Source organism: Drosophila takahashii, chromosome 2L (genome assembly GCF_030179915.1).
Source record: "Drosophila takahashii strain IR98-3 E-12201 chromosome 2L, DtakHiC1v2, whole genome shotgun sequence".
NCBI lineage: Eukaryota > Metazoa > Arthropoda > Insecta > Diptera > Drosophilidae > Drosophila > Drosophila takahashii.
In genome coordinates, this window is record NC_091678.1 from 11175182 (window position 1) to 11201828 (window position 26647).

The 26647-nt window shown below is 39.8% G+C and overlaps 3 protein-coding genes across 5 annotated transcripts in view; all 3 read left to right on the plus strand.

The window, feature by feature from the left end:
* The first annotated feature begins 3672 nt into the window (after positions 1–3672).
* On the plus strand, positions 3673–4487 carry Skadu (skadu). The gene is made up of 2 exons (XM_017147357.3): positions 3673–3832; positions 3889–4487. Exons 1-2 carry the CDS (start codon positions 3785–3787, stop codon positions 4231–4233), a joined length of 393 nt encoding a protein of 130 aa, XP_017002846.2. The 5' UTR covers positions 3673–3784; the 3' UTR covers positions 4234–4487.
* A 2725-nt stretch (positions 4488–7212) lies between these two features.
* Positions 7213–8649, plus strand: LOC108061272 (uncharacterized). Of its 2 annotated transcripts, XM_070217038.1 has the most exons (5): positions 7221–7368; positions 7698–7892; positions 7950–8126; positions 8262–8519; positions 8577–8649. In XM_070217038.1, the coding sequence occupies exons 3-5, from the start codon at positions 7969–7971 to the stop codon at positions 8599–8601; spliced, it is 441 nt and encodes a 146-aa protein (XP_070073139.1). In that variant the 5' UTR covers positions 7221–7368; positions 7698–7892; positions 7950–7968; the 3' UTR covers positions 8602–8649. The 2 variants fall into 2 exon arrangements, with proteins under 2 accessions (XP_017002850.2, XP_070073139.1); XM_017147361.3 differs by lacking the exon at positions 7698–7892 and having other exon boundaries at positions 7213–7368.
* A 1976-nt stretch (positions 8650–10625) lies between these two features.
* Positions 10626–26647, plus strand: part of kek3 (kekkon 3) — a 36676-nt gene continuing 20654 nt past the window's right edge. Inside the window, exons 1-2 of one of the 2 annotated variants that reach the window (XM_070211674.1) lie at positions 10626–10977; positions 12510–12997. The gene's annotated coding sequence lies outside the window, so the exon portion shown is untranslated. The remainder of the gene's footprint in view (positions 10978–12509; positions 12998–26647) is intronic. The other variant, XM_017147454.3, reaches the window with a different exon arrangement.

The window sequence follows — 26647 nt, forward strand, 5'->3', positions numbered from 1 at the left end:
TTGAGGCCATAAAAGCGGTTTTACCTATTTTGGTGGCTGCATTTAAATTGCACTGGCACAGAGGAAGGGAGTGAGACTCGAACTGAAACTGAGACTGGGCCAGGAAAGATGTCCCGGCAGCTGGACGCTTTAATTAGACAGTCGCAGTTGTGTGAACTTCGGGCCAAAGTTGCCGGGGGGCGGGGGAAATGCGGCGGAGGAGGAAGCCGGAGCTGGAACTGAAACTGGATATGAAGCTGGATACCGAATCTGGAGCTTCCTCCCTGCAATGGCCGCCGGTCGCGAGTCATGAAATTTATGCGTTAAAATTGCATAATTTGGCCAACACACACAGACGCAGACGCGGAAAAACTTTGCACATAAATTCTGGAAGTCAAGGTAACGGCGGAAACTTTTTGACCAAACCCCCTCGGAGTCCCTGGGGCCCTATCAAATTAAACACTTTCTGGTGTTGGGGCGTCTCTACTTAACGGAGTCGGGTGGGAACGGGGGGGTTCTTCCCCCAGATGCACAGATACAGAGATACACGTGCTCAGATGGAAGATGCACAATTCAAAGCACACACGATTCGATTTTAATTTCCTGTTTCGGCTTGTTCTGCCTCTTCCCTGGAAAAAAGCCCTTCGAATTCCCCCAATCCCATCCAGTCGGTTGCCATTTCATTGCCTCTTTTGGAATTTGCAAATACGAGTTTGCATGGGTGGATAAACTTGCCTTTTTCTGTATTTCTTTTTTTTTTCCCCTGCCATTTTCTGTTGTTATTTTTTGTCTGTGACATTCTAAGTGAATTTTTTGTGTGCCGACTCCCTAATAGTTTTTCAGTGCAAACTTTATTTAGTGCTCCTCGGTGGGATTGCCCAGCACCCTGAATGCTCACTCAATTTTTCGTTCGCCAATTTTTGAACATTTTTGCAATGAATTTCGTTTTCGGCTGGTCCGTCTGACATCTCGTTCTGTATGTGTGTTTTGTCTGGCGGCGTTTTTATGAAGATAAAAAGCTCAACAAAAGTCTGGCCAAATGTCCGGCGGCTTATATGCGACTACCACTCTGTGGATTGTGGCTAATGGGGCTGATGGCCTAGAACCCATTTGAGCCCAGTTGGTAGGGAAATCGAAGGGGGGTTGTAGAATTGGGCAGGCGCTCGGTTTTGCTGTTAGCTGCAATAATTGTTAATTGGCAGCAATGGATTTAAATTGTTATCGATTGCCGGCTGCGAAACAATTATAAATGGCCAAGTGTGAATTCCGGGGGTTCAGGGAGTGCTTAAACTTATGCCATCGATAAATATACAATTTTTGATGGTGTTTGCCTGGCTTGACTTCTGTTTGCATTTTAAATGCAGAAATCTAGACGCTTCGTTTCTGCTTAAAAATTAAATTTATCTTGGATCTTGTATACATATTTCTCAAATTGTATATTTTATATGTTTAAATTGGTAAACTTTTCCCAGACAGCCATGCATACTCATAAAATAATAATAATAAATAAAGTCCTGAAAATTCGAAAAAAATCTGTTGGTTGAAGAAACTCACTTTGCTGCACTTAACTTTTTGGACTCGACAATGGAATTTTTAGCATTCGAAATGGCTTAGCCGTTTACACTGATTGTTTCGAGGAACTTTTCGTTTTAAGCTGACTTTGCAGCACAATTGGCCAAACTCGACGGTCCGTCGGAGGACTTAAGTTCGCCAGGCGGCTGACGAGATGTTGCCAAAATGCAAAGCAAATACAACAAACCGAGGCGAAAAGAGGGAGATCAAAGTGAGGGACTTTCCGGCGTGACGGGAAACGGAGCGTGGGCAAACAAATCCTGTCGCATAATTTTTGGCAAGAACGTGAAATTAATTATGCGCAAGAAGAAAGGCGGCAGTCAGGAAAAGGGCTAACAAAGGACCTCGCGTAACATCCTGGCCAAGTCGCGTCAGCTGCCAACAATTTTCCTGGCGCCCAACAGGAGCTGCCGCCACAGGAGTGGGCAGCCCTCGGAGCATTCGGTCTGCAGCAGCCGAGGATTATGTTAAATTTAGCGGTGACGATGACACACAAGACACTTGGCAAAAGGTTCTCACACAATGGCCGCAATAATTGCGCGGAATTGAGAATGTCTGGTGGGTGGAGGTGGGCATGGGTCTGGGCAGCGGCACAGCAGAAGGGTGCCATTAATTGTGCAAAGTCAGTGCGACTGAAAAAGGCAAAGTCAGTGCCAAGTTAACAGACGCCACTTGCCAAAAAACACTTGGGCAAAATGTTAAGTCTCAGACATTCTGTATTTTAACAATATGTAATTTGATTTAAGATATCATTTAGCTTATAAAAAATTTGTTGGTTTTAGACATCTGGATTTAAGGAAAGCAAGTTAATTGATTTTATTTGATTTAATATATTATTTGCAAAACATATTTTAATTAAATAATTTATTTTTAAAATATTATTTTAAGAATTACATTTATTTTTAAGTACATGGAATATATACTCCAAAAAATAAGGTCTCTGTATAATTTTAAAATTTGTTCCCAAAACTTTAAATATATATATTTTTTAAGTGCAAGACAGACAAAATTGAGTTGGAATAAAGGGACGATGCAAGAGAATAAAATGCCCTCAAACGAGGTCCTGCTCCTCCTTTTCCATTTTCATTTCCTCCACCTCTCTATTTCGGTATGCCATAAATTGTATGCTATTTTTATTGTCATTTCCATGGCGAGGCAGAATGTTTGTTTAATTTTAAATGCCGACCGAAGGACTTCCCTTCCCTCTATCCTGTTAGGCGGCCACCGCCACAACTCCAACAATTAAATACAATTTCGAAAATCCCGAAAAGTGCGTCGTTGTCACAGCAAGAAAATAAACAAGAGACCGGCATAAAACGAGAAAAAGAAGAGATAAATCATGCACAGTTCTCGAACGCTTCGCTTCTATTTATCAAGCTCAGCGGAATTCTTTGTGGAGGATAATTTGGAAGAGGTGGCGGGGAAAACCGGAAATATATATATTTTAAAATTCGTGTGGAAACTCGGTTTGTGGCCAGGGAAATGTTGCCTTCGCTGAGCATATTTAGTTTTCCTTGCAAAGCAGGAGGGAAAAATCGTTTTTGAATTTAAACGTTAATATTTGAAAAATCCGCCAGGCTTCAACTAACTTTATATTAGGTATTTTTGGAAAATATATTTACCTTTAATCACTTGATTTCCCGCCACTTCCTTCACAAAACCCCATCACATTAGTGAAAAGCAATGAAAGCCTTTCGTCGGGAGCGGGAAAGACAACATTTCCTTTTGCGGCTGGCCAAATATTTGCATTAAATTTGGCCAAGTGGCAACGTTTATTCTGCTACTATACATTTTTTTTCTCTTCTGCCGGTTTTACTTGCTTTCAATTGCGTTTTTTCTACCCCTTTTTTTGTGTGCCACGGCACTTGATTTTCTCATTCTCTATTTCCTCTTCATTTTTCTTCGCTCTGCGAATGTGTGTGGGGGGTTTTTTTTTAGTTGTACAACAATTTCTTTGTTTGCTCTGTGCTTTCGTGGCGAGTTAATTTTGCATTTCCGCTCATTTAACTGCATTTCCACCGCTTTCCATCCCTATCCTTCCAGCTGGTTGCCATGGGCCGGGCTCAAAGTGCCGTGAAGTTGTTTTGGCCGCAGGAAGTTCATTTGTAGAACAGGCAACAGAAGCGAAAGTCATATGAATTTCCAGCGAAGAGAAGGCTATGAAGTGCCACTCGGAAGGAGTAAAAAAGATTTCAACACAGAATAGAGATATATATGTATTTTACAAGTCAAAATGGAACCAGCAACCCGAAAACGTAAGACTCCGTTTAGCCAGGATAATGTGAGTAGATATAACAAAAAAGGTAATTCCCAAAAAACTAATCAGAACTTCCTTAGAAACCTGTGACCAAAAGGACTTGTACCTTGTCAACAAAATTAACGAAGTCACCCAACTCCACACTAATTCAAACGGTTAAAAGACCCCTTAAGAAGTTCTCTTCAGATCTTTCGAATCTCCCGCCAGTTCCCGCAGTCGATGCTTTTGAGCGAGGATATCAAGTAGAAGTGATTTTAGATATGGTACAAAACTCTCACAAGGAGCAGTTTCTCTACATCAAGTTTAAGGATCTGCATGAGCCCGAACTGGTTCCTTTGGAACTTGCCTTGGATCGTGTCCCCCACCTGCTCTCCGCTTTCTACCAGGAATATGTCCAGGCCTGGGAGAAACTGGAACAGCAGTAGAAGGACACTTCCCCCTGAAAATTTAAGGAAGAAATTGCACACTTTAAGCGAAGTGCGAAACTGCCACGCATTTATGCCGCATCCTTTTGTGCAGTCCCGCGTCGAGTTTTAAATAATTTTATGCCTATTTGCCTCGTGCAGCTCGCAAAATTTCACACCTCAGCCATCAAAAGTTTGGGGCGGACGTGCGTGCCAGAAGTTTCTGCCATACGCAAATAAAGGATACCGAAAGGATACAGAAAATGTTTGAGCATGGGCGTGGTTAGACTACGTTTAAAGGGGGTTTGTGGCTTGTTTCACAGAAATGGATTTAATTTTAAGGCTGTTAGGATCTGTAAGTTAGAATCTTTTCTCGGTTGACTAAAAACTTAGTTATTTACTTGAAACCCTTTTGTCCACGCCCCTGACTAGCCTCATAAAAATTATATGTCAAGCGCAAAATCTCGGGCAAAGCGGGTTGGCGAGAAAAATTGCTTAAAGATGCAAGATACAAAAAGCTCGGCGAATATTGCGGGGAGTGGGGCAAACTGATTCCATTCGCTTCAGCTAAAGTGAGGATGTGAATGTGGAATGAATGTGCAGTGGATGCGGATGTGGATGAAAGTGCGAACGTGAATTTGAAATGATGTGCATGCGAGGAATTCGATTATTTAATATGTGAATTTGATTCAGCATCTCGGGTCCCAAGTTTCGAGTTCCAAGTTCTGAGTTCCGAGTCTTTGGCAGCAGGTGCACTTCCCCTTTCCGGAGACTTTACGACGACCGACCATCTGTGCAGCTGCATCTGCATTTTTATGAGTGTGCGGGTGCGCAGTATATTTGTTTAACTTATGTGTGTCGGATTCCGTTCATTGCACGTGCCACCCCCTTTTGGCCACCACTTTCACTGGCCCCTCCCCCGTTTCACCTAAGCCTGCTTTGCCTTTCGCCGCCCCTGCAACAGCAGCATCCAGCTGTTGACTTTTATTGTGGCTTTACATTAATTTGTTAAGTGCACCATGGCTGCCTGCCTCCGGACTGATGTGGCCACGCCCCCAGAAAGCCTTGTAAAAGTCAGCTGGGGGCGTGGGAAACTTTGAGGTGAGAAACTTGAGTGTCGGCAACATCCTGGCACTAAAATATCATATTTAGAAATATGCTGGTCAACACGGAAGTTAAATTAAACTTTATTTTCTTTAAAAATTTTTTTTAAATTTTTCTTAAATTTTTTTTATATTTTTTAAATTTGATTTAAATAATTTTCCATGTGTTTTTCGTGTCCCCTTTCAAGGTTAATCGGTTTCTTTAACCACAAGAGCCAAAAATGAAATCGATGCTGCTCCTGCGGTCAGAAGCCCACACCCAAAAAAAACTCGATATGAATCGTAGGTCAATTTGACCTTTTTTAAGATCATTTTTAACTTGATATGGGGCCAGGTAAATGTGATATGTTCGAAATGTAAAAAATCTTATTTCTGACCAAAACGTACACTAGTGCGAGCGAGAAAACATGCTTGAAGTACGTCAGTTCGAATTTCGAATCAGTCTTTCTCCCTTCCACTCATGTCATTTTGCTCGCCATATTGATTCTTGCGCTCTTTTTCGAAGTTAGAGAATCTCCGAGAGAGAGAATTCGGCAAAATGATATTATTTAATGTAAATTTATGAATATTTCAGGTAAAAACGATATGAGTAGGAATAACCAGAAAATTACCTGGACTTATCGATTTTACGGCGACGTGCTTTTTTTTGTGTGCAGGCGTTGTTCCTTTTAATTATGCTCAATGCACTTAAATGCAAATTATGCTCCGAAAAATGCAGCGGCTGCAAAATGCTACCCCATAATTTATGAGCCACTGCCGCCGCCACCCCGCGCGTTCCATTTCCATGCGTTCATTTTCTGCATCACTTCCGTTTCCGCTCCCCGTTTCCAATTCCAATTCCCCGCGATGGCCATCGCATTATGTTGTTGAACATTCGGTTTGGTGTCATCAACGACCTGATGTCGACTGTTGATACAAGTCGCCTGATAAGCGTAATCAGGGAAATAGACACAAGCCCAGGGAACATATTAGGATGCGATCGTGATTGGGGGCGTGAGATGCTCTAAAGGACTTAAGATCGCGTGATAAATGAAATATGGGCACTTCCAAAAAAAAGTCCACCAAGCCAAAAACCTTGAAACTTGAATAAAACATATTTCCACGTGATTTTGCCCCGATATTAGTTTCTATTTAGTTGGATACTGAGCTTAACTACAAATTTGGAGTACAGTTTGATTATTTTTATGACAAACCCCACCAATATACGCAAAAATCACTTTTTGGCTATTTTTTTGTTATTTTTTGGACCTATCTTCTGATGTAAATTTATCCTATAGGAATGCTAATATGTGACATTTTTCTGTACTAAATGCTTCATTCACATGCTAAACTATTAAGTTAAAAGCAAAACATCCAGCAATTGAGAGATAGAGGTAAAGAAATCCGCTTTACAAAACAGTCGGAAAAAATGTCCCGAGCGACATGTCCCGAGCGAATGTGGTTGAAACTGCATAAAAAAAAACGGCAAAGAATTTTTGAGTAAAACCAAAAGCATTTCATAACGACATGTTTGAACGACATTCTAAAAAAAATCGCATTCAAATATTCCATCAGAATTAGCTAATTTCTGGTGTTGTATGAACTTCCCCGAAATCCACTTCTATTTTTGTCCCGAGCGAATACGGCAGTTTTTTACCGATATCTTAAAAACTAAAAGTGGTACAAAATCAAGATTTTTACCAAAAATAGAGCTTGGGAAGAGTGAAAGGAAAAGCCCATAATTAAAATTTAAATCCATTGTTTTACAATTTTTTTTCAACTTTAAAGGTGTGCAAATGTCCCGAGCGACATTTTGGAAGTGCCCATATATAAATAAAATAAATACCTAAATAATATCTATTTTTAAGAGATGAGTTACCTCACCGTCGTATATAAACATACATCAAGGAGGTTATTTAAAAGATATCATGTTTTTCAAAATTATTTACGTTACATTATACAAAAAGGTTGTTGGTTGGACTGGAATATTTCGCAAACAAAAATTACTTTTATTAATAAAATAGTAAATAATAGTAAACCATTCAAGAAAAATTTTATTTAAAATTACAAAAAGGTAATAAAACATTAGTGTCCATAAGGCTACTCACGCCGTCATATCCGCACACCATCTAAGCGAATTACACCCGGTCACACATGGACTCCCTCTCACAGTCGGATGCACACAATATTTGTTTAATTAGCCCGTATTAATGTCGCTGCAAGAGCAAACAAAGGTGGCAGCTCATTATGAGAGACGCCAAAGAGCCAATCGGCCATTGTTATTGGCCATTGTAGTCGGGTTGGCCACTAAACACACCGAACACCGAAGCTCTCCCCTTTGCATTTCCACACTCCCGACCTGACCCACTATTCGATTTTCATTTTCATCGCCTATTGATTCAGAAACCATTTGCCTCGGCCCACAATAAATCCGCTTGTGAATTCAATTGTGGCGCTTATAATATTGTGCAACGACTGCCAGCCGACAACTCTCTGGCTGTTTAATGATGTGATTTCTGTTTTTGTGCTCTGGGGGATTATGGCGAGCTCAAAGGTTGAAAGGAGGAATTCACTCTGAGAAACATTTCAGATCGCCCAGTAAACTTCGCTCCGACTGCCAGTTCACATCGTTAACTCACCGTTCCAAACACACAGTTTTCACAGCAAAGTAGAAATGGCCTGCAAAAAGAAGACCAAGCTGTGGGAATCAATGGCCAAGGATGAAATGAAGACCACCACACAGGCGATGCTCGAGGAGGGTGCCAAGGGGCTAAGGACCATTTCCACGCAGGAGAAAAAGCTGGTCAACTTTCAGTCGTTCAATATGGATGAGTGAGTGGAAAATTATCCTGTTTAGGGAAATAAAGGGGCGTACTTGTGGGAAGTATTATGCTTTGGAAATTACAGCTTAAAATCGATGTACTAAAACCCTTTTAACTAGCTGAATATATATATATTTTTTTTTAGTCCCCGTTATGGAGTCTCCGATATCGATGACATAATGGAACCCCCCATGTTGTCCAGCTACACTCGACAATATTCTCAACCCTATCCAAATCGCTGCAAGCCGCTTGATCCAAAAACCGAATCACCAGATCCGGTCTTCAATCGCAAGCCCAAAAACGATTTTGAGTTTACTACGGGTCTGGATTTCAAGTTCCTGGATGATCACATGCATAATCTTTCCGAAACGCGCAAGAAAGTCAACTTCTTCAGGCAGTTGAGGTGAGAACTCTTGCTATTATCAAGTAACTTTATAACTATAATGTGTTTTTTACACAGAAATCAATCTTTTATTCTGTACTAAAATGCAATTACAAACGTCTGAATAAAAAAAGTTAATTAATGCACTTCAGCTAAACAATTTGTTACAATTTGACCCCTTCGTCGCCGGAGTCACGGAACATGGCTCTTGTTTTAAAAGCTTTCAATTGCGCCATGATTATAAATTACCCCTCATTATGTCCCCAGAAAAATGTGTCAATTGCATTTTCCGAGCGCCCCCTTCGTTTTCAATAGAAATCAATTAATTTTGCATAAATAAACCCGATTGTCAGCGTGGTTGAGGGGAGAGAGCCAGCCATGTGCTTGACTATTATTAGGTTAAAGCTGGTACACTTTTCTTGGAAAAAATAGCAAACAAATTGCAATTAATAATGCAGAAGGCAGAAGGCAGCCAGCCAAGTCCGGTATTTCGCCCCGGGCACTGGCATTGCTGCCAATTTGCATAAATGCTTGAAGACCTCTCCCGGTCCCGGTGGCCAGTGGCCAATGGGCAATCGGTCTGCAGGGTGGTGTCAAACTAATGGCAGACTATGACAGGGATCTGATTTATTATGCACGGTAATTAGTTTGGCCTCCTTAGCGTCCGAATGGAAGCCAATAAACCAGGCTGACATGCCGCTGCATTGATTTTGGCCCGAGGAAAGCGCGCAAAAGCGATGGATTTCCTTCTGCCTTCCGCCGTCTGGCGTCTGCCGTCTACCGCCGCGGGCATCGCTTCGTTGGAGTGCTATGGCTATGGCTTTGGCCAAAACATAACACTCTCCGGCTGACAGGAGCATGAAAGTCGGAATGAATGTTCCGAGGTGACAGCACAGCCAGCGGAGGAAGGAACAGGACGGGCAGTGGCTCGGTCATTGTGACTGCACAAAACATGGCTTGGACACGATGTCCTTGCGCTGCAGCTCTTCATCAGGATCACTGTGAAACGGAGCAGTCGATGGGGAAATTGTGACTGGGTGCTACAGGCGAGATGTGATTTGTTTGGGCTACAGAATCTGGTTAAGATAATAGTGAATTATTATTTAAATTATCATTGAAATATGCATTTTTTGGTTGATTTATTTATAGATAAAATTAGGATAGCTTACGATTAGGAATATACAGGTACAGATACAAATAGTCTAATGGGCTTAATAAGCAGCACGACGTTCTGCTGTTCTCTCAATTAATATTAGAAGTGAGAAAATAAAAGGTTTAGTCAATAATCATCCCATTTACCTATTCTAGAATGACTAATTAATATTGGTAAAGGATTTTGCGTTACTAAGTCCTAGATAAGAGATAAACCATAGACACATGCTGTAAATATTGTAGCATTTTAAAATCCCCCGTTATTAAGAAAATTAGGATACTTTTTAGGTATTTTAAAATTATTTAAGGAAAAGGTGAATGGTTAGAAAACTAAATTACCAAGTTTGAAAATAAGTTACTTACGGAGATTAAAAATTAATAGGAACATTTAAGTTATATTTGTTTAATATAAGAACAATTTTGTTTTTAATTATTTAGTCATTTTTAGTCATTTCACTCAATTTTTAAAATTCTTTTAAAGTGTAAAATTGGTTGAGTAGCTGAATTGAACGTAATTGCTAAGAGAGTCCCGTGACCATTTGACTTGACTGATAACTTTTTTGACAGTTCAGTGACTTTCTGGATTCATCCCGCACTCGGTTAAAAAATCAGGCCCCCGCACTGGTAAGTGACTTGGTCTTATCATCGCTTTTGGTGCAAACAAAAACCAGCTTGGCGACGTTGTTTGCTCGACATTTTGGCACATTCCTGCCAGACGCCTGCCCACATTCGTCAGCCCGAAGGACGAGACAGCCGGCAAGGATGCTACTCGGGGGGAAGAGGTCTGGAGGCCGATAAGAGCTGTCCCCCACCACGCACCACTGATAAGGATAAGCGACGACTTTCACCACGGCACATGGGTCCTTTCACCAACGAGTGGGCCAGAAACCCACCACACACCAAACACAACACTCACCAACGAAAGCCGGCTCTCTTTTGTGCGACTGCGTCGGGTCGTTCGGCTCGTCCTTCGGCTCTGATAAGACCCAGCTTCGTGCGACGGCCGAGGCCCAGTTCGGGTCACCTGCTGGCGGAGCTCGTTGCCCCAAGTCAGTTCACTCGGGAGCGCGGCGGAGTTCGTTTAGCGGCGGGCCAACGGTGCGGATACTTGACTTGGGCCTGGTCTGAGCTGCCAACTGAATGTGTGAGGTGTGCGAGGACGAAGTGCGAATCTCGGCAATATCGCATCTCGGGCGATATTATCCATCAGGCAAGCGGCCTTCCTGGCAAAGATCAAAAGTTCCGAAACACCCAAAAGTGTCAAGTGAAGGAATTAAAAAAAAAAGAAACAGGCAACAAAAAAACCCGAGTGTGTGCGCGTGCATGTGTAATTAATTTTTGGCATTTAAATTGGCCGACACCGGGGCTTTAAATCAATTTGACAAATTTGCATTTTTTTGGTGGGCACACAATGAGCAAAAAAAAGAGGGAAGCCCGGGCAAAGGCAATTTCATTTACAAATTACAAATTGATGTGCCCGAAGTACAGCAGCAATCAGGGGTCGTCAAAAGAGGATGAAGGATGAGAACGGGGGAAGCCTGCCAAATGTCCTTACAGCCGCTTCCTTTATTCTCTTTCCGAAATCGTTTGTCTGATAGGCAGCAACGTGTTCGGTTCGGCGAATTAAGTGGATTATGGGGGTCGTCTTAAGGATTAGTTGCTTGGAAATGCTCGGGCTATCAATCGGCGGGGTGTCCTTGTCAAGGCTGCTTTTAAATTGGGCGGCGAGTTTCCAGTTTCATCGGCGTTTTAATGCCTAACAAGTGGATCCAATAATGTTTTACATGTGTTGTTTTACAAGTGTTTCACTTGTGGAAAATTCTTTTCGAATTTTTTATATGTTTTATTTAATTCTTATTTCTAGTTTGTTCTATATATAAGGAAACATTCTTAAAAAAACATATTAATTAACTTCAAAGTTTATTTTATTTTTTGTACTTCATCAGTGTTTGCCATTTGAAAGCTGTATCACTGAAAATCTTGAAGTTTTACCCTTTTTTCTTTTCCTATTGTACTCTTAATCTAACTTCTGTAACTCCTTTATAGTCTTGGGTAATTTATGTTTTGCACACCAACTGTCTTAAATTAAAAATTTCATAACTGATTTAAATATTTTTTCTGCCGCATATTTTTGCCTATTTTCTGTTCTTTGCTTAATGTGGTGCAAGAAAATCTCGCATTTACACTTTAACGAAGGACGCTGAAAACAGGAAAATGTAAAATCGGGGAAAACGGAGTGGCAGCAAAGAGTAATAATAATAATAATAAGAACAAAATAAAAGGAATGAGCTGAAGAAAAATGTCTGAAACGTGACTCGTATGCAAATATTTTCAAAACGCAGACTAATAAGTGGAAGAAAAGCCAGGCGACAAAAGTGGCCGGAGACAAAGGGGCAGGTCAGGAAGGAGACTCTCTAGGTGGCAATGTCCTGGAGCAATTCTGTCTTCCTCCATTCATATTTAAAACGTAGCTTTGCATCTGGCAAAAATATGCTGCTTTATTCATAAATTAAAGAATCATTTCTCCCTCATTTATAACAATAACAGAAGTCTGTCGACGACCTCGACACTCCTAAAAAATGCTCATGTGCTCTCGCCCTCAAATGTGAAAAATGAAATAAATTTCATTGCATAATTCATGGGTCACTGGGGATAGGGGAGGGGGAGTGTGGGGGCAGCCGCTTGCCATTTTGTATGGTCATAAATCTTTTGGCATATGGGCTGCCATTTCCCATCATCATCAGCAGCGGGAAAGAAATGTGAAATCCCAAACAAAAAAACTCATGAAAAATATTTCAAAAATTAAATTTTTATTGTTCTCCCTTATCGTTCGCCAAATGCCCATAAACAATACATCAGAAAGCGAGCAAACAAACGAAAACAAACAACAGATATTGTTTACAATTGGCAAAAGGGCAAGAGACAAGCAAATAAAATAGTTTGCAAATTCATTCCATGACAAGTGGCTAAAACAATAAGCACAAAACGTTTTAAAACTCTCTCTCGAAATACAAACAATGAACGGCAACAGCAGCAGCAGCAATATCAACGGCAGCAACAGCAGCAACATCGAGTGCAACAGCAACAGCACGGCAGCAATATCAACATCGTCAGCAGCAGCAGGTCCAGTCACTCGGTCATCAACGGCAGCAACAACCATGTTCTATGGCTAATACAAAAGCTACAAACAACAAATCGCCAACAACAACTAAGCCAAAAGTTCGCCAAAGCATTTGATGCTAAAACAACAACAAAAAGGAAAACAACAACAGCAGCCACATCAACATTGGCAACACTTTTACGAGTTGCCAACTACCTTGTACAACGAATTTTTATTATTGCACAAGGTAAGCTTCCTATTTTTTTTATATTTTATTTAGAGTTCACTGTAGGGGGCGGGAAATTGATGTCCTCGCTCACCTTTGGCTGGCAAATCGAGCAGCAAAATTTAATGGCAGCTGCTACATTTTTCAGCGATTTACAGAACCTGACCTATCGCAGTTTCAGATGAGTTGAGAGTGCAAAGAAAGTATTTCGCTTTGGCAAACAATTTAGCTGAAGGGATGGGCAAATGGGATTACCTTCGGCCAAAATGACATAAAATATTATGACTTTACTTGTAAATTTATAGTAGAGATTTTAAAACGGATTTTATTTTACCTTACAAAAAAGTTTTTCCTTATGATTTATATTTTGTAAAATAAATTATGCATTTTACTTTTACTTGAGATAACATATTTTTGTTTCCAAACTTAATTATTGAAAAAAAAATTTTAAGTCAATATCTCAATTTGTGGACTTGATACTATAATTTTGAACGCAATTGTTAACTCAATATTTAAAACTTAGCTGGTTTCCAGTGAAAACTTTTCACCAGAGCAATTTAACTGAATAAAACATTTGATGCATTGGAAAGTAGATATTTATTAAATATTTATTCACTTGTATTTTAACATTTAAAACCACTTTAATCTGCCAAAATTCTGTTTTGGAAGGGGGTCGCCCTCCTAGCTTCTGGGAGGAAGTGATAAATAATAGTTAAAGTCCCATGCCCTCAATTCATAGTCCCAAACCATTGGCCACCCCTGACTTGTCGACCTCCTTATTATAAGGCCCCAAACTTGTGGCCAAAGAAAGTGCCTTCGCCGCAGAATATTGGCCCAGGCAATTCACTTTCTCTCGCAGCTCAATTAGCCCCCTCAGCCGGCAGTCTGTGGCCGGGATCCGGGGAAATCCCCGTAATTAAATGCAAGCCACATGCTTGGCTGACTAACCCACATCCTGTAGCAGCAGCAACACCGCCACCGCCTCCACCACATTCCACTCTAACTGAAGAACTTGTCCGACATGCATACATACATCATCTCGCAGGGGGCAGAAAATCGAAAAGAAAGCGATGACAGGCGAGCGAGTGGAAAAAGTTGTTCAAGTTACTACTGAAAATGCTTTTCAGCTGCCGCATGGAAGTCCCTTTTTAATTTTTCATGGCTGCCTCGCTCAAAGTCAAAGCAAACAGACGAGACGAGAGCCAAAAGTCGGCGGGTGGGGTGGGGTGGCTACGAAATGCATATGCATATACTGTAAGTCATACTTAACCCATCGCAAACACATTTCCCGGCACTCCGCTTGGATTTTGACTGCGCTCATCTTTCATCTCGTGTCCAAAATTCAAAATTCCCATACGCTAAGCGTGAAAAATGGCTCGAGTTGGGCCAAAGGCAAAGGCATCCTTCTTCCACTCCGCTGACCTGCTGGCCGATCAAATATTTGCATAGTAAATGGTTTTTATTATTAACTGTGTAAACCTCCATCTCGGAGGCTCCATCTTCGGAGCCGCCTTCTGTTTTTCGCTCGTGTCCAATTTTCATAAAAACGCCGTAACAAAGTTGTTAAAATATTTGCCCAACTCTCTCTAAGTGGGCTGCTTAGTCCGTGTTGGGTGGTCAGTGGACCGGGGACCACCCGGCGTATGCGTTATACACAGGAATCAATTAAATCATCTGCATGCTTTTAATTAAAATTCTCGTTGAGTTACATAATTGAGTCAGCCCCTTTGTTTGGTTTTTTTGATGGGTATGTTCGCTTTATAGCAGGTGTTGTGGAAAATAAGATGCTATTAATTAATGTTGTAGCTTCAACATTTTTTAAATTTATAATATTTAAATTTAAAAATTGTAATAATTAAAAATTAATTACGTTTTAAATTTTTTTAGTTTAAGTCTTGTATTTGTTGCACTTCAAATTTATTTTTAAAAGAATTTGGTTGATTGGTTAAATCTTACCTCAATTGTTATAATTATACCAAATTCTGGTTAGGAAAAGTTTTTATTATTTAAATTTGATGGGTAGCAGAAATTCGTTAATTTCTTCTTCGAGCCATCAAAGTTAACACGCTTTTGCCACTTTTATGCCATGCCCTTTGCGGCCAGCCGTTTTTTCCATTTTCCTCTTTGTGAGTCCCCCTCCTCCCGACGCCCATGCACAACACTCACGTAAATAAAGCGCGAAATTTAAAGCTTGAATCTCATTAAAATGGTTTTATTGCCAAGGAAAATGGCGGCGGAGAAAGGGGTGAAACGTGGATGGGGTAGGAGATGCGAGATGGGAGATGCTTCCATTTCGTTACACATTTATTTTTCACCCATCCATAGTTTCATTCCAATGGAGTCGACGCTGCGGGTGTCAATTTCATTGCACGCTGCTCACTTTGAAGTTGGCCAAAAAGGGGGATAAAAAGGGGCTAGAAAGGGGAAGGAAAATCGGGTGAAAATCGGGGGGAGATACAGTTGCCTTAGCACAATTGAAATCGATAGCGGAGGAGTGAAAAACTACGGGGCGGGTTGGGAAAACCGCTCAAACTCAATTTGGAGCCGTCCATATATTTTCCCTCGTCCTTTTTCGGTTACCCATTTTCCGCAGCAGGGGGAACCAATAATTTTCATTCCAACTTGGCATTTTTTGGCGGCTGCCAGACGCAGCACAAGCAGATGACTTCTTGCTTTGGCCTTTGGGAGGAGGAATTTCCAAAGGCTTTCCAGCAGGCTGCGAGAGAGAAAAAACCGTTTAAGTGGAAAATTACACTAAAATAGACACAAAATGCTATTTGTGGGTGACTGGCCAACAAGCAGCAGGGGGCTTTTATTTCTGCTGCTAAAGGAGGGCAAGGGGAAAGTGCGGAAAATGGTTGAGGGAAATTCCGACCTGTTCCTGACGTCATGTGTTGGTCGGTCTTTCTGCCAGCCAGTGCACTTGGGTTGAGTGGATTCGGTTAAGTGGAGTGGAATCCATGGAGCATGCACACCAGTCAATAAAGACGTTTATGTCCAGATGAAGCTACAAAAATTATTGGGGAAATTCCAAGTTCACCTCTATATGCCAATAATTTTACCCACAAAAAATACAAGTTCAAAATAAAAGAAATAATAAAAATGGTTAAGAGGTTTATTCCAATAAATTGAAACTTTATGTTAGAGTAGTTCAGATATCCCAACATAAATATGGTATTATATTATCTGATCAGTAAAAAATTTTAATATATATATATTTATTTTTCACATAGATCCCTGTCGATACCAAAGTTTTTATGTGACATACTTATCCTTTTGCTCGGTTCCCATCTTGATCTGCATTGGATACATTTAATCAGCGTCCTTTTGGCAGCTCTTCGACAAATATTTTTTCTCGTTATCCCATTTCTCACATACTCTCGCAACATGGGATGGAAAGAGCCCATTAAAGCATCATTCAGTCAGTGACAGCCTCGTTTCGTTCCTTCGATTTTCCCATTTGACAGTTCATTTTGCAGCGAGTGACGTTCAACGGAAAACAAATAGCAGGAATAAAGAAATGCCCAGATGGAAATTTTAAAGGGCAAATCAGCCTGACAGTTGGCCCATGAAAAATGCAGAAGGCCCAAAATAGTTGAGCAAAAAGAGTGGGATATCCGATGCGATGGGGCATTTAATTGTTTTTAGAGTAGCGATGGAGAATAAAAGTTAAAGTAAAGTGCAATTTTTGTGTTGACACTTGTCTGCAGTGGGAAAAAGGAAGACAAAATGTAGCTGCAACAATCAAAAGTAAATACAAATAACAAGTTCTGTGAGGCAGCCATGTCCCATGTCCCAGACAAGATGCGACACTGAAAGAGACGGCAGCTGCCAGGGAGAAAGAGAGGGCCGAACAACAAGGCAGACAGACCGTGACTGCACATAAGGAGCAGGCTCATCATCATCCTCATCATCTGCAGCCGGGCAAAACAAATCCTTATGCCACTACATATCCTTGTGCGCTTGTCTATGTCCTGGCTTATGACCCCTCGGTCGTCCTTCGTTCGCTCTCTCTTCCTGGCAAAGGGACAATGCGATTCTTCTGCACTTTTTCCTCTGCTCGCTCGTTTGTAAGTAAAATCCTTTTGGCTCAGCATTTGTATGCCCATCATAAAAAGGACAACAGGAGGGAATGAGAATGAACCGTCCCGCACTTCTCCTCTCCCCCATTCAGAGTAGTTATTTAGGTAAATATGAATACGTGCATGTCTCTGCGAAATGCAAAATAAACCCAAAATGCACTTCCGCCTTAATGCGTTTTGTTTTGGACAGGGGACAAGCCGAAATGGATATTAGTTTGGCTGATCCCGGGAAGCCCTGGTAATGCCAATCCCCCGTAATTGCGTGCTACGAATGCGACCCCATAAACCGGGCTACTGGTTCCGGGTTGCGGGGATCGGGATTCCAAAATCGGGCCAGGGGAATGTGAGAAATGGCTGCAAGTTGGCAGCTTTTACGGCACGTACCCGACTGCTGCTCCCAATTTCCGTCAGAAATATAACACCAGCAGAAGTGCGCCTGGAAATGCAAAGTCCAATGGATATGCAATATGAATAGCACTCAGCATACGGAAATGATTTCGCAAAGCTGTGGGAATTGGACCCCAAATGGATGCTCGGCGAGCTTTCGATGTCAGATGTAACGGTTTAATTAGTGATTCTGGGCAGTAATTGGCTAGGAATTGGTAATTGATGATTATACATGTTTAATCCAGATTACAAAATTGATTAAATTATAAATTACTTACCTTTACAAACATTTCCAGTATTATTAGCAAATTTTTGCAATAAGTGGAGAATATTATATTCCATCAGGTGGTTGCATAATCAGGTGGTTGCTAGGAATTTTTTTTCAATTAATGAAATAATAGATGAATTTAAAAAAATAATTAAATTTATAGATTTCATTAGCCTTTGAATTAGATAAATAATAATATATTCATTTAACAAATAGGTCTCATTAGCATTTCAATCAGATTAATAATAACATGATTCATTTGAAAAGCATCACGACAGCTAAATGTGCATAATTCAAAATTATTAAATATCTCTTTCATAAGAGCACTCACTTCGTTAGTTTTACGCCAAGTGCCCCTCAATTTTGAAGTTTTCCCACCTCGTCAATTCTATTAAAAGCCACGCAAGTTGATCAACGACATGTCCCGGCTGCATAATCAAGTTAACTTCTGCCAGTTAACTTCTGCTTGCCATCTAGATGGGCTGGCAAGCAAGGAGCAAGGATGTCGTCCTGACTAACTACATTTCGGAGTCACATTCGCACATGCCATACCACACTTCTTGCCCCTCTAATTCAGGTTGGTCGTGCGTGTTTTAGTTTTAGTTTCTGTGTCAACGTTTCGTCGTAATTTCCCCTATCTAACCGCATCATGGAAGGCAAGTGTGTGTGTGAGCTTTATGGGGTTATCCTACATCCTGTCGTTCTGCTCATCGCTCTCATTTCGCTGCTCCACTCCGGACTTGGAGGCTGTTCGGCTCTACCAATTAAGTAAAAAATATAAAACGCTGTCAAGGACAAACAAATGTGCATTTTAATTAAATTTTTAGCTTGAGCGCGTGTCATTTCTTGCCACTCATTTTTGCCGGCTTCTTCGCATCCCTTCCTCTCGGGCCATTTAAAAATTTGCGAAAATGCGTTTTGCATGCAACGGGAAAAGGGAATATCAAGTATACGCCATGCAGCCTGTCATAAATCACTTGCGAGAAATTCTACCAAAAATGTGCGTCTGCTAGATGGGCGATGGGCGTGGCCTAATGTAACACTAACTGTAACTGTGCCAAATGCCCAAGCACTAAATAAAATGGCTACGTGCAAAGTTTTTGTCCAACAGCAGCAGATGTGAAAGCACAAAAAAAGGAAAAAAAAAACTAAATACAACCGACCAGCAGAACAAAGGAGAGAAAATAAACAAGTAGAAACCAAACAAGAGGGAACTATATAGTCGAGTGACTCGACTATCGGATACTCATTACTCCGTTAGCCAATACTAAAACAAATTAAACATATAAGTATAATAAAAATATTTTTTAATTAATATAATTTAATATAAATAATCCTATATACATTTAGGGTCGGATGCCGCTTCCTTCTTCCTGTTGCACACTTTTCAATGAATACAATATACCCCTTTACTCCACCAGTAACAGGTATAAATATAAGAAACTCGGCATGGAGTGAAATTCCATTTCCAACCAAGAAGTGGAGTGGCGTGAAGTGATAAAGCGTGCCGAGTAAGAGATACATATTAATTGCTCTTCTGCCACAGGAGCAGCAACAACTCTGTCTGTTTTTGTGTTGAAATGCTAAACAGCAAAACTCGTGTTTGTTGCTGTCGCTGGGAAATCTGTAAGCGAGCAGAGCTGGGAAAGCGGTGGGGAATCCAACAAAAGCAGACAAAACCAGATGGCTGTCATAGAATCGTAGCTTCAGAGTTGCCTAATATAACATTACCTGAGCATTTAAAGGGACTATTAATTGAAATATTTTTTCAATTCAATAATTTTAAAATTGTATTCTTATATTCGAATTATTTCCGAAATTAACTTTCTTCTCTTCATTTTTTTTCTGGTTTACAGTGTAGGTAAAAGTATATCTTATTTATTAATGTCTGTAAAATAATTATGATCTAAAAATATTTTATTTATTCCATTTTTTTTTTTATTAATTCGAAAATCTTTTCTAAATTGGTTTTTAAAATTATAACTGGTCTTTTTATAAATATTACATAGATACTTAATAAATAGCCAGATTTAGTCAGAAAAGAAAAGGCTTAGTTGTCAACACTGAAGACTATATTAATAGACCAACTTTTGTGCGCTAATTTACGCAGCCCCAAAGTTGACCCCAGGAAGCCTGATTTATCCTTCAATCCCCGCCGTGATTCCGCGCTCCTCATTTGGCTTTGCTCAAGTCGGGCTCGGGCCCTTTGTCGCATCAAATTCAATTCGCCTCAATCAAAACTTATCCCTTTCATGGCTGCCACAAAGCATTAGCTTTTGCTTGGCACTTGGGGCAACTCGCTCCATTGGCCATGTCATTTGCAATTGCATCATTATCATTGCGAAGAGAGAGTCCTCCTCGTCCTACTCCTCCTACTTCTTCGTCCTGTCGTTTTGGGGTTTTCCCCTGACGTCTATCGCTGCAATGTTGTCTTGTTGAATTATAGCGCGCTACGCACTTAATCATTTGCGTTTTCCCTGCCACATCCGAAAAGTTTTTGCATGTCTTGGGTTTAGTCCTGGATTCAGTTGTTTCTGGCAGCATTCCTCGGCAGCCGGGGACCGCAAGGGTGTCCTGGCGAATGTTGTCCTAGTCAGGGTCTTAGTTTTAGTTTCGGTTATTTGTGTGCGTGCTGCGTGTCCTTGTCAAAAGTAAGCAAGTGTCGCGGTGGTTATCTCCCATCGCCCCTTTTCCGAGTTTTCCAGAGTTTCCCGTTTGGTGGGTCAACATTGCCACCATTTCACAGCGCCCAGCGAAAACCACAATGAGCCACTTGAGGAAAGTTTGCGAAAAACGAAAACGAATTTAACTAAGAACTTTTGACGTTTGGCGACTGCAACCGCAGAAAACATTTTCACTCGGGGGAGAGTCAATAGGACGGGCTTAGACAAAAACCAACAGAACTGCGTGGACGAATTTACACTCCAAGTGTTGGTCATGGGTAATCTTCTGGAAGAATGTGTCTTGTGTTGCCGGAACTTTTTTATATATGGCCACCATATTCGAGCTGAAATATTAATACTTAAAAATACAGCAAAAAGATGGTGTCTAGCTTTTGCATAAACTTTGTAATACTTTTTTGTCTAGCATATTTTAGTTTATTTTTTTATTCATAGCGATTAATTTATTTTTTTAGGTCTTTTATTCTCCAAAATTTTCAAAAAAATAGAAATAACTTTGCTTGCAGTGTAATCTTGACTACTGTCGTGTGGCATACGGGTCGTATGATTAATATTAAAGTTTCCACCAGAAGTGAGTATTAAGCCTGGCCAGAGAAAGTCGGAAAACATAAGTTTTTTTTTCGGAGTGCGGGAAGGAAAAGCAGACGGCAGTCAAAGACACGCAAAAGGTTGCCCCAACGATGGGCCGAGGAAAACAACAACGAAGGGCGGGAAAAGCGGCGAAATGTTGCCGACTGTTGGCAACGTTTAAATCAGATAAACACTCTTTGCCTTTCCTTCATGTTGTTGCTGCTGATGTTTTTCCTGGTATTGCGTTGTTTTTTTATGCGGGTATATGTTTTTGGGGTGGCGCTTTCGGAGCCGAGGGTGTGGCAATCTTGTGCTGGTGTTACAAAGCTGCAGGCGGCAACTTAATTTCTCCCCATTTCTGTGCTGCTGGCAAGAAATCCAAAATAAATAAGACATTTGCTGTATTTATTGTTATTGTCGTTTTTTACTGTTGCTGCTGCAGATTTTTACTCCCCCCAAGGACTTGCTTCTATTTAATTCATAAGCTAAGTTCTTTGTTAAACAATTTTCATACATCACGAGTTTTCTCGTTGACGGAATGCTTAGGCAATTGAAAAGGAAAATTGAGAAGGGAAAAATGTTGATGATAATGCGATTGTGAATTGATTACAGCTGAGTTTACTCGGCGATGGGAATGGGAATACCCGATAACCGTTTCAAAAATCAGTGGCAAAGGCAAGAATGTAAAAATGAACTTATTCAACTTACCATATTTTTTATTCGCGAAATAAATTGTGTTACTTTTGACTTGTTCGTATTTTAAAAAATATTTTTAGAGTCGTGAGCAAGCCATGTGTCTAAAAGTCCCGCAATTTAACCTTACAGACAGAATAGTCGTTCCATCAACAACTTAACATCGATTGTCAAGTTATTGAAGGACATCTATCAAACGAGAATTTACAACATCCGTCACGGATAAGCGCTAGGATACAAAGATACTGCCGCTGACAGGGTCGCCAGTCCTCTTTTGTGGCTTTTCCACACACAGGAAAAGCGATTTCAGGCTTTCCACTCATTGCGCTCACTCAATTGCAAACCATATTTCAATTTTATTTTATTATCACAGAACACGAGCGGATACAGCGATATCCTTTACTTTTATTGTATTATAATGCAGCCCGATGGGGGGAACGTCCAGGACATCTCGTCCTTTAACCCATTTTCCACCCATCGTTCCTTTTTCCTACACATACTACATGTATATACCATATATGATTCAAGGATCTGAGGCTGGCTTTTTGGGCCAAGTTATTGATAGTTATGGCACGCCCACACGCACAGATGGCCGCCCCCTTTTTGATTTGACCAGAATTTCACATTTTTTTCAATGCCTCTCCTTTCTTTTCCCAATTTTCCACTCTTTCTCTCGCTCTCGCTTGGCAATACAAGAATTTTGCATAATTTATTAGGAATATTTAATAAAAAATGCCACAAGGCAAACACTGACGGCAAGGCAAGGGGCAGTGGAGAAGAGGGGCGGTGGCCGCTTGGCAAACTTTACGCTTCGTTAGCTTCTGTTTCATAGCCCCATCTCTCTCTAGCTCCTCTTTTTTGTGCCACATTTATGCTTTGTTTCTCTTTTTTAACACACCGATACACACACTCCCGCACACACATTCGCCTGCATTTGCAATGTAGATTCACTTTTGTGAATTTATGGTGGAAAAACTCACACGACAATGAAAACTGAAGAGAGAAAGGAGCTCTGAAAGCTCGCCTTTCACGTACACTCCCAAAAAATGCGGAATAGTAATAAATTAGAGTTGATTGGCTAATACTAAAAGGGAAAAAAAGTTAAAAAAAAGAAAACAAAAAAAAACTGTGACAATATGAATGCTTCTTTGGAGATTTTAGGAACTTTTGACACTATGAAAGCAAAGGATGTTTTCTTACATTAATTGAAGAACATTTTTCTTTGGAACGTTTAATATCTATAAATTTTTATTAAAAATAATTTACATTTACATTTTACATTACATTACATTTTAAAAATATTTATTTGCATTTGCACCGTCACTCAGAATCTTCTCCATGAGCCCTGTTTAATTTTAGCTTTCCGAATTGATTTTTCTCCGGCTTTTTCTATAGTTGATACGCAATCGATTTCATTGCGTTGGTAAAAGGTGTAACGCTTACAATTCCCCGCTTCTCACCCGCAAACGCCGTGTGTGCAGTCCTTTTAACATAAATCATTGCCAACGTGCCGGGACTTGGTGCGGGGAAAAATCCTTTCGCATTGATTTGATTTGGAATAGTTGAAGCATGAAGTGACAGCTGAAATATCGCTTTACATGCGCCGCCAACGATGACGATGATGGTTGAATCGCTGCGTTGGCAGTCAGCGGGGATCGGGAATGGGATGGGGTTGTAATGCTGACAACCCAGCGTCCCTCTGATTAGTCAGTCAGCATTGCACCTATATGTCTCACTCAACACGCCCCTTGAATCCCCCACACGCTTTCGCAATCAACTGACATTGCATCACTCCATCATTCCATCATTCCGCTTAACACGCAACTCTGAACTTGACATTCCTCACTTGGCAGCTGCATTTTGTTTCAATTGCATTCAGTTTGCCTGGTTATTCAATTGATCGAAACATTTTGAAAAAATTTCTAATATTGTACAGTGAAAAAAGTATGTGAATTCGATTTTATCAACATAGTTAGTTAAACAAATTAATTTTTAAAGGTGTCTAAAAGTATGCAACAATAGATTTTAGATAAGGAACTCCCTTAGGATTTATTCCTAAAGACGAGTAGTGTTCCTAAATTCATATTATTTTGTTAGAAATCCCTACGAAAAATGCATAAAGCCTTAGAAGAACAATAAAGCTTAACCCCCACCGCCCACTAATTCTTATCTGGCCATCCCTTCTAATTTCCTGATGCGTGCCTTGTCTCGCACAAAGCCTAAGGGTCGGCTAGGGGGCACTCATTAAACCCTCCTGCGGGCATCCTTTATCCGGAACCGGAAATCAGCACGTTTCGGCCCAGCAAAAACAACAGCTTTTAGGCAGTTAAAGCATATTTTTGTCGGCAACAAATCAAGCGTAAAAAGTGTATTAAGCGCCTCCTTCTTTCCGTTTCTCTGCTTTAAAAATGTGTTCCGCTGCCTACTTTGTGGGGCCTCGCATTAATACCTCGTTTGTCTTGCTCGACTCCGTCATGCCCTTCTAGGTTTTTTCGGTTTTTTGGCTTTCTGGCAGCTGCCCTACAAATTGGACAAGTAAATGGGGCCAGGAGCAGGCGTACCACCAACAAATTGGGTATCGGTTAAAAAGAATTGAGTGCAAAAAAATGTTTGAAATTCTAATCTTTTAGTTCACGCTTGACTGCATCGCGCACACACAAACACACGGGCGGCCTATGCGAACCTATAAAAATATACACAAAATTTGACTACACTGATAAAACAAAGCCTTAGTAAATCTTTTAATTTCATATTCAATGTATCTATATTTCCTTTAGTTTTCATTCATTTTTAATAATTTTAAATTTCAAATTAATGTTTTATTAATATGATATAATTTGTCATAAAATCAAAAAAGTCTAATATAAATATGACTAGCACCATAACTAATATTTTCCAACCTTGATTAAAACATTTTAAAATTTAATCCTACTAAAAATAAATTTTTGTTTTTTTATTTCATTTAAATTCTATTTTTACTGAACCATTTATTTTATCATTGCACACTGGGCCAGCCGATCAGATTTTTGGCCAAAAATACGTTTTTCTTTTTTAAGAAAATGACCAAATTGAGTTTGCGATCCTTTTTATAATACATTAAACTAATTTATGCCAAAGTTTCAAAGAATTCGGGCAAGTAGTTTTCTTTTACCATATTTTCAAAGTGAAAAATTCATAAAATATTGATGGAAATGAAAAAAAATTTAGAAGTCAAAGATGCTTATGTTGCTGTTCGACTTCTTTCCGAAACTTGCAGAAGGGATTATTTTCAACAAGTAAAAAATATAATATAGCTCGTATGTCTTACTTGTTTGCTAAAATAAATGTAATTGTTAATTTTTACGCTTTTTTTCAGCAAATGAGTACTTTGCTTTTCGAGTGCCTTCGAGTGCCATCCCCAAATTAGTTCATTCCTTCAAAAAAAAATTCGTTGATCAATTTACTAAAAGCGTAGCCCACCGACTCGATGCGGTTTTGCCTTAGTTGTCGGTAATTTTAGTTTTAATTGAAGGCTTAACTCAAAGTCGAGCTATTTTGAAGAGCTTTGCTAGAGAGCCCAAAAGTATGCCGTACTTTTTTCTTCAGGTTTTAGTGAACATTTGGCGTGATTTTAGTGTGACTAACATCTTAAATCTACTTTTTAAGTACACTAATCGATCATGGTATTTTCCAAACCTATATCTATCTATTTAATCAGGACTATGCAAATAAAAATGTAGCATACTTTTGTGATGACTTCAGAATATGTCAAATTAACATTAAACAAATCAAAAAACAATATTTTTAAACAATTTTTTTTACATAATTTGATTATATATAACTTAAAAGGTAACAAGAACAAAAAAATAGAAATTTTTTTTAAATCGATTGTTTGATAAACGTTGATGTGGGAGCCTCCGAAAGTTGCACTTTTTAACGGTTCATAAATCTTAAATGACATAATATTTTTTAGTGATGTTAATTTTTTTTAGTTTGTTTTATCTCATACTTTATTGTTTTCGAAAATGAAAGAAGTGCGTCTTCTAGTTATTTTTTTAAAAATAAAAAACCGAAAAGTCCGTAAAATTTTCCGACTTTGGTCTGGATTATCTATATCATATAAAATTCCAAGAAATTTTACTTGCAGTTCGTTGGAAAGTTCAATCTTTTAAGAAAAAAACGCAAAAAAATGCATCCTTCTAACTGTCCTAGGAAAGAAATAACAGATTTTTGGCCAAAAAATTAACTTTCTGGCCCAGTGTGCATTGTAAAAGTTACCAAAATAGCTACCATTGACTAAGTGAGACAGGCGGATTAAAGGCACACCATTATCAATTAAACGAAAACAATTCAATTGCCGAATAATCGTCTTGAATGGCAATAGAAATGTATAAATTTAAGAAAAGAGTTAGGTAACCGAAAATGTATTTTATTTACAATATTCTGACTGTATAAATCTTTTTATGTCCCCACATTCTTGAATAGTGTTGGCCTATGTGTGCATAGACACGTGTAAAAGCCAAATATTTTGCTAGTCAATATATCAAAAAAACATTTTTTCTGTGCTCGCTTTCGGACTATGAAGATGAATGAACAGCCAAAATAAACTGATATAAAGGAGGAAAAAATAAGGAAAAAAGGGAAAAAGAGAATATATATATGCTAAAGGGAATGAACGAGTAAACCCATAAAAAAAACACAGTGAGAATTAAAAGCAAAAGTCGTTGGGGGGCAAAGGGAGGGGCAAAGGATTTAGCCAGGAGCGGTGCTATCTGCATCTCGCTCACACCTTCCGTTCACACTTTGTGCACTGCATTTTGTTTTAAAACAAATACATTTTACGCCGAGACAAACTAACAAACATTAATCAAAAGTTTGCGGCCCGGTCTGAAGGTTGCCTGAGAAAATGGCCAGGAAAATCGGGAAATGGCGAAAAAGGGGTGCGGAAATGGGAGGAAAGGAATGGAAAGGGAAGTCCAGTGGTCAGTTGGCCAGCTGTTTGGCCAGCCTC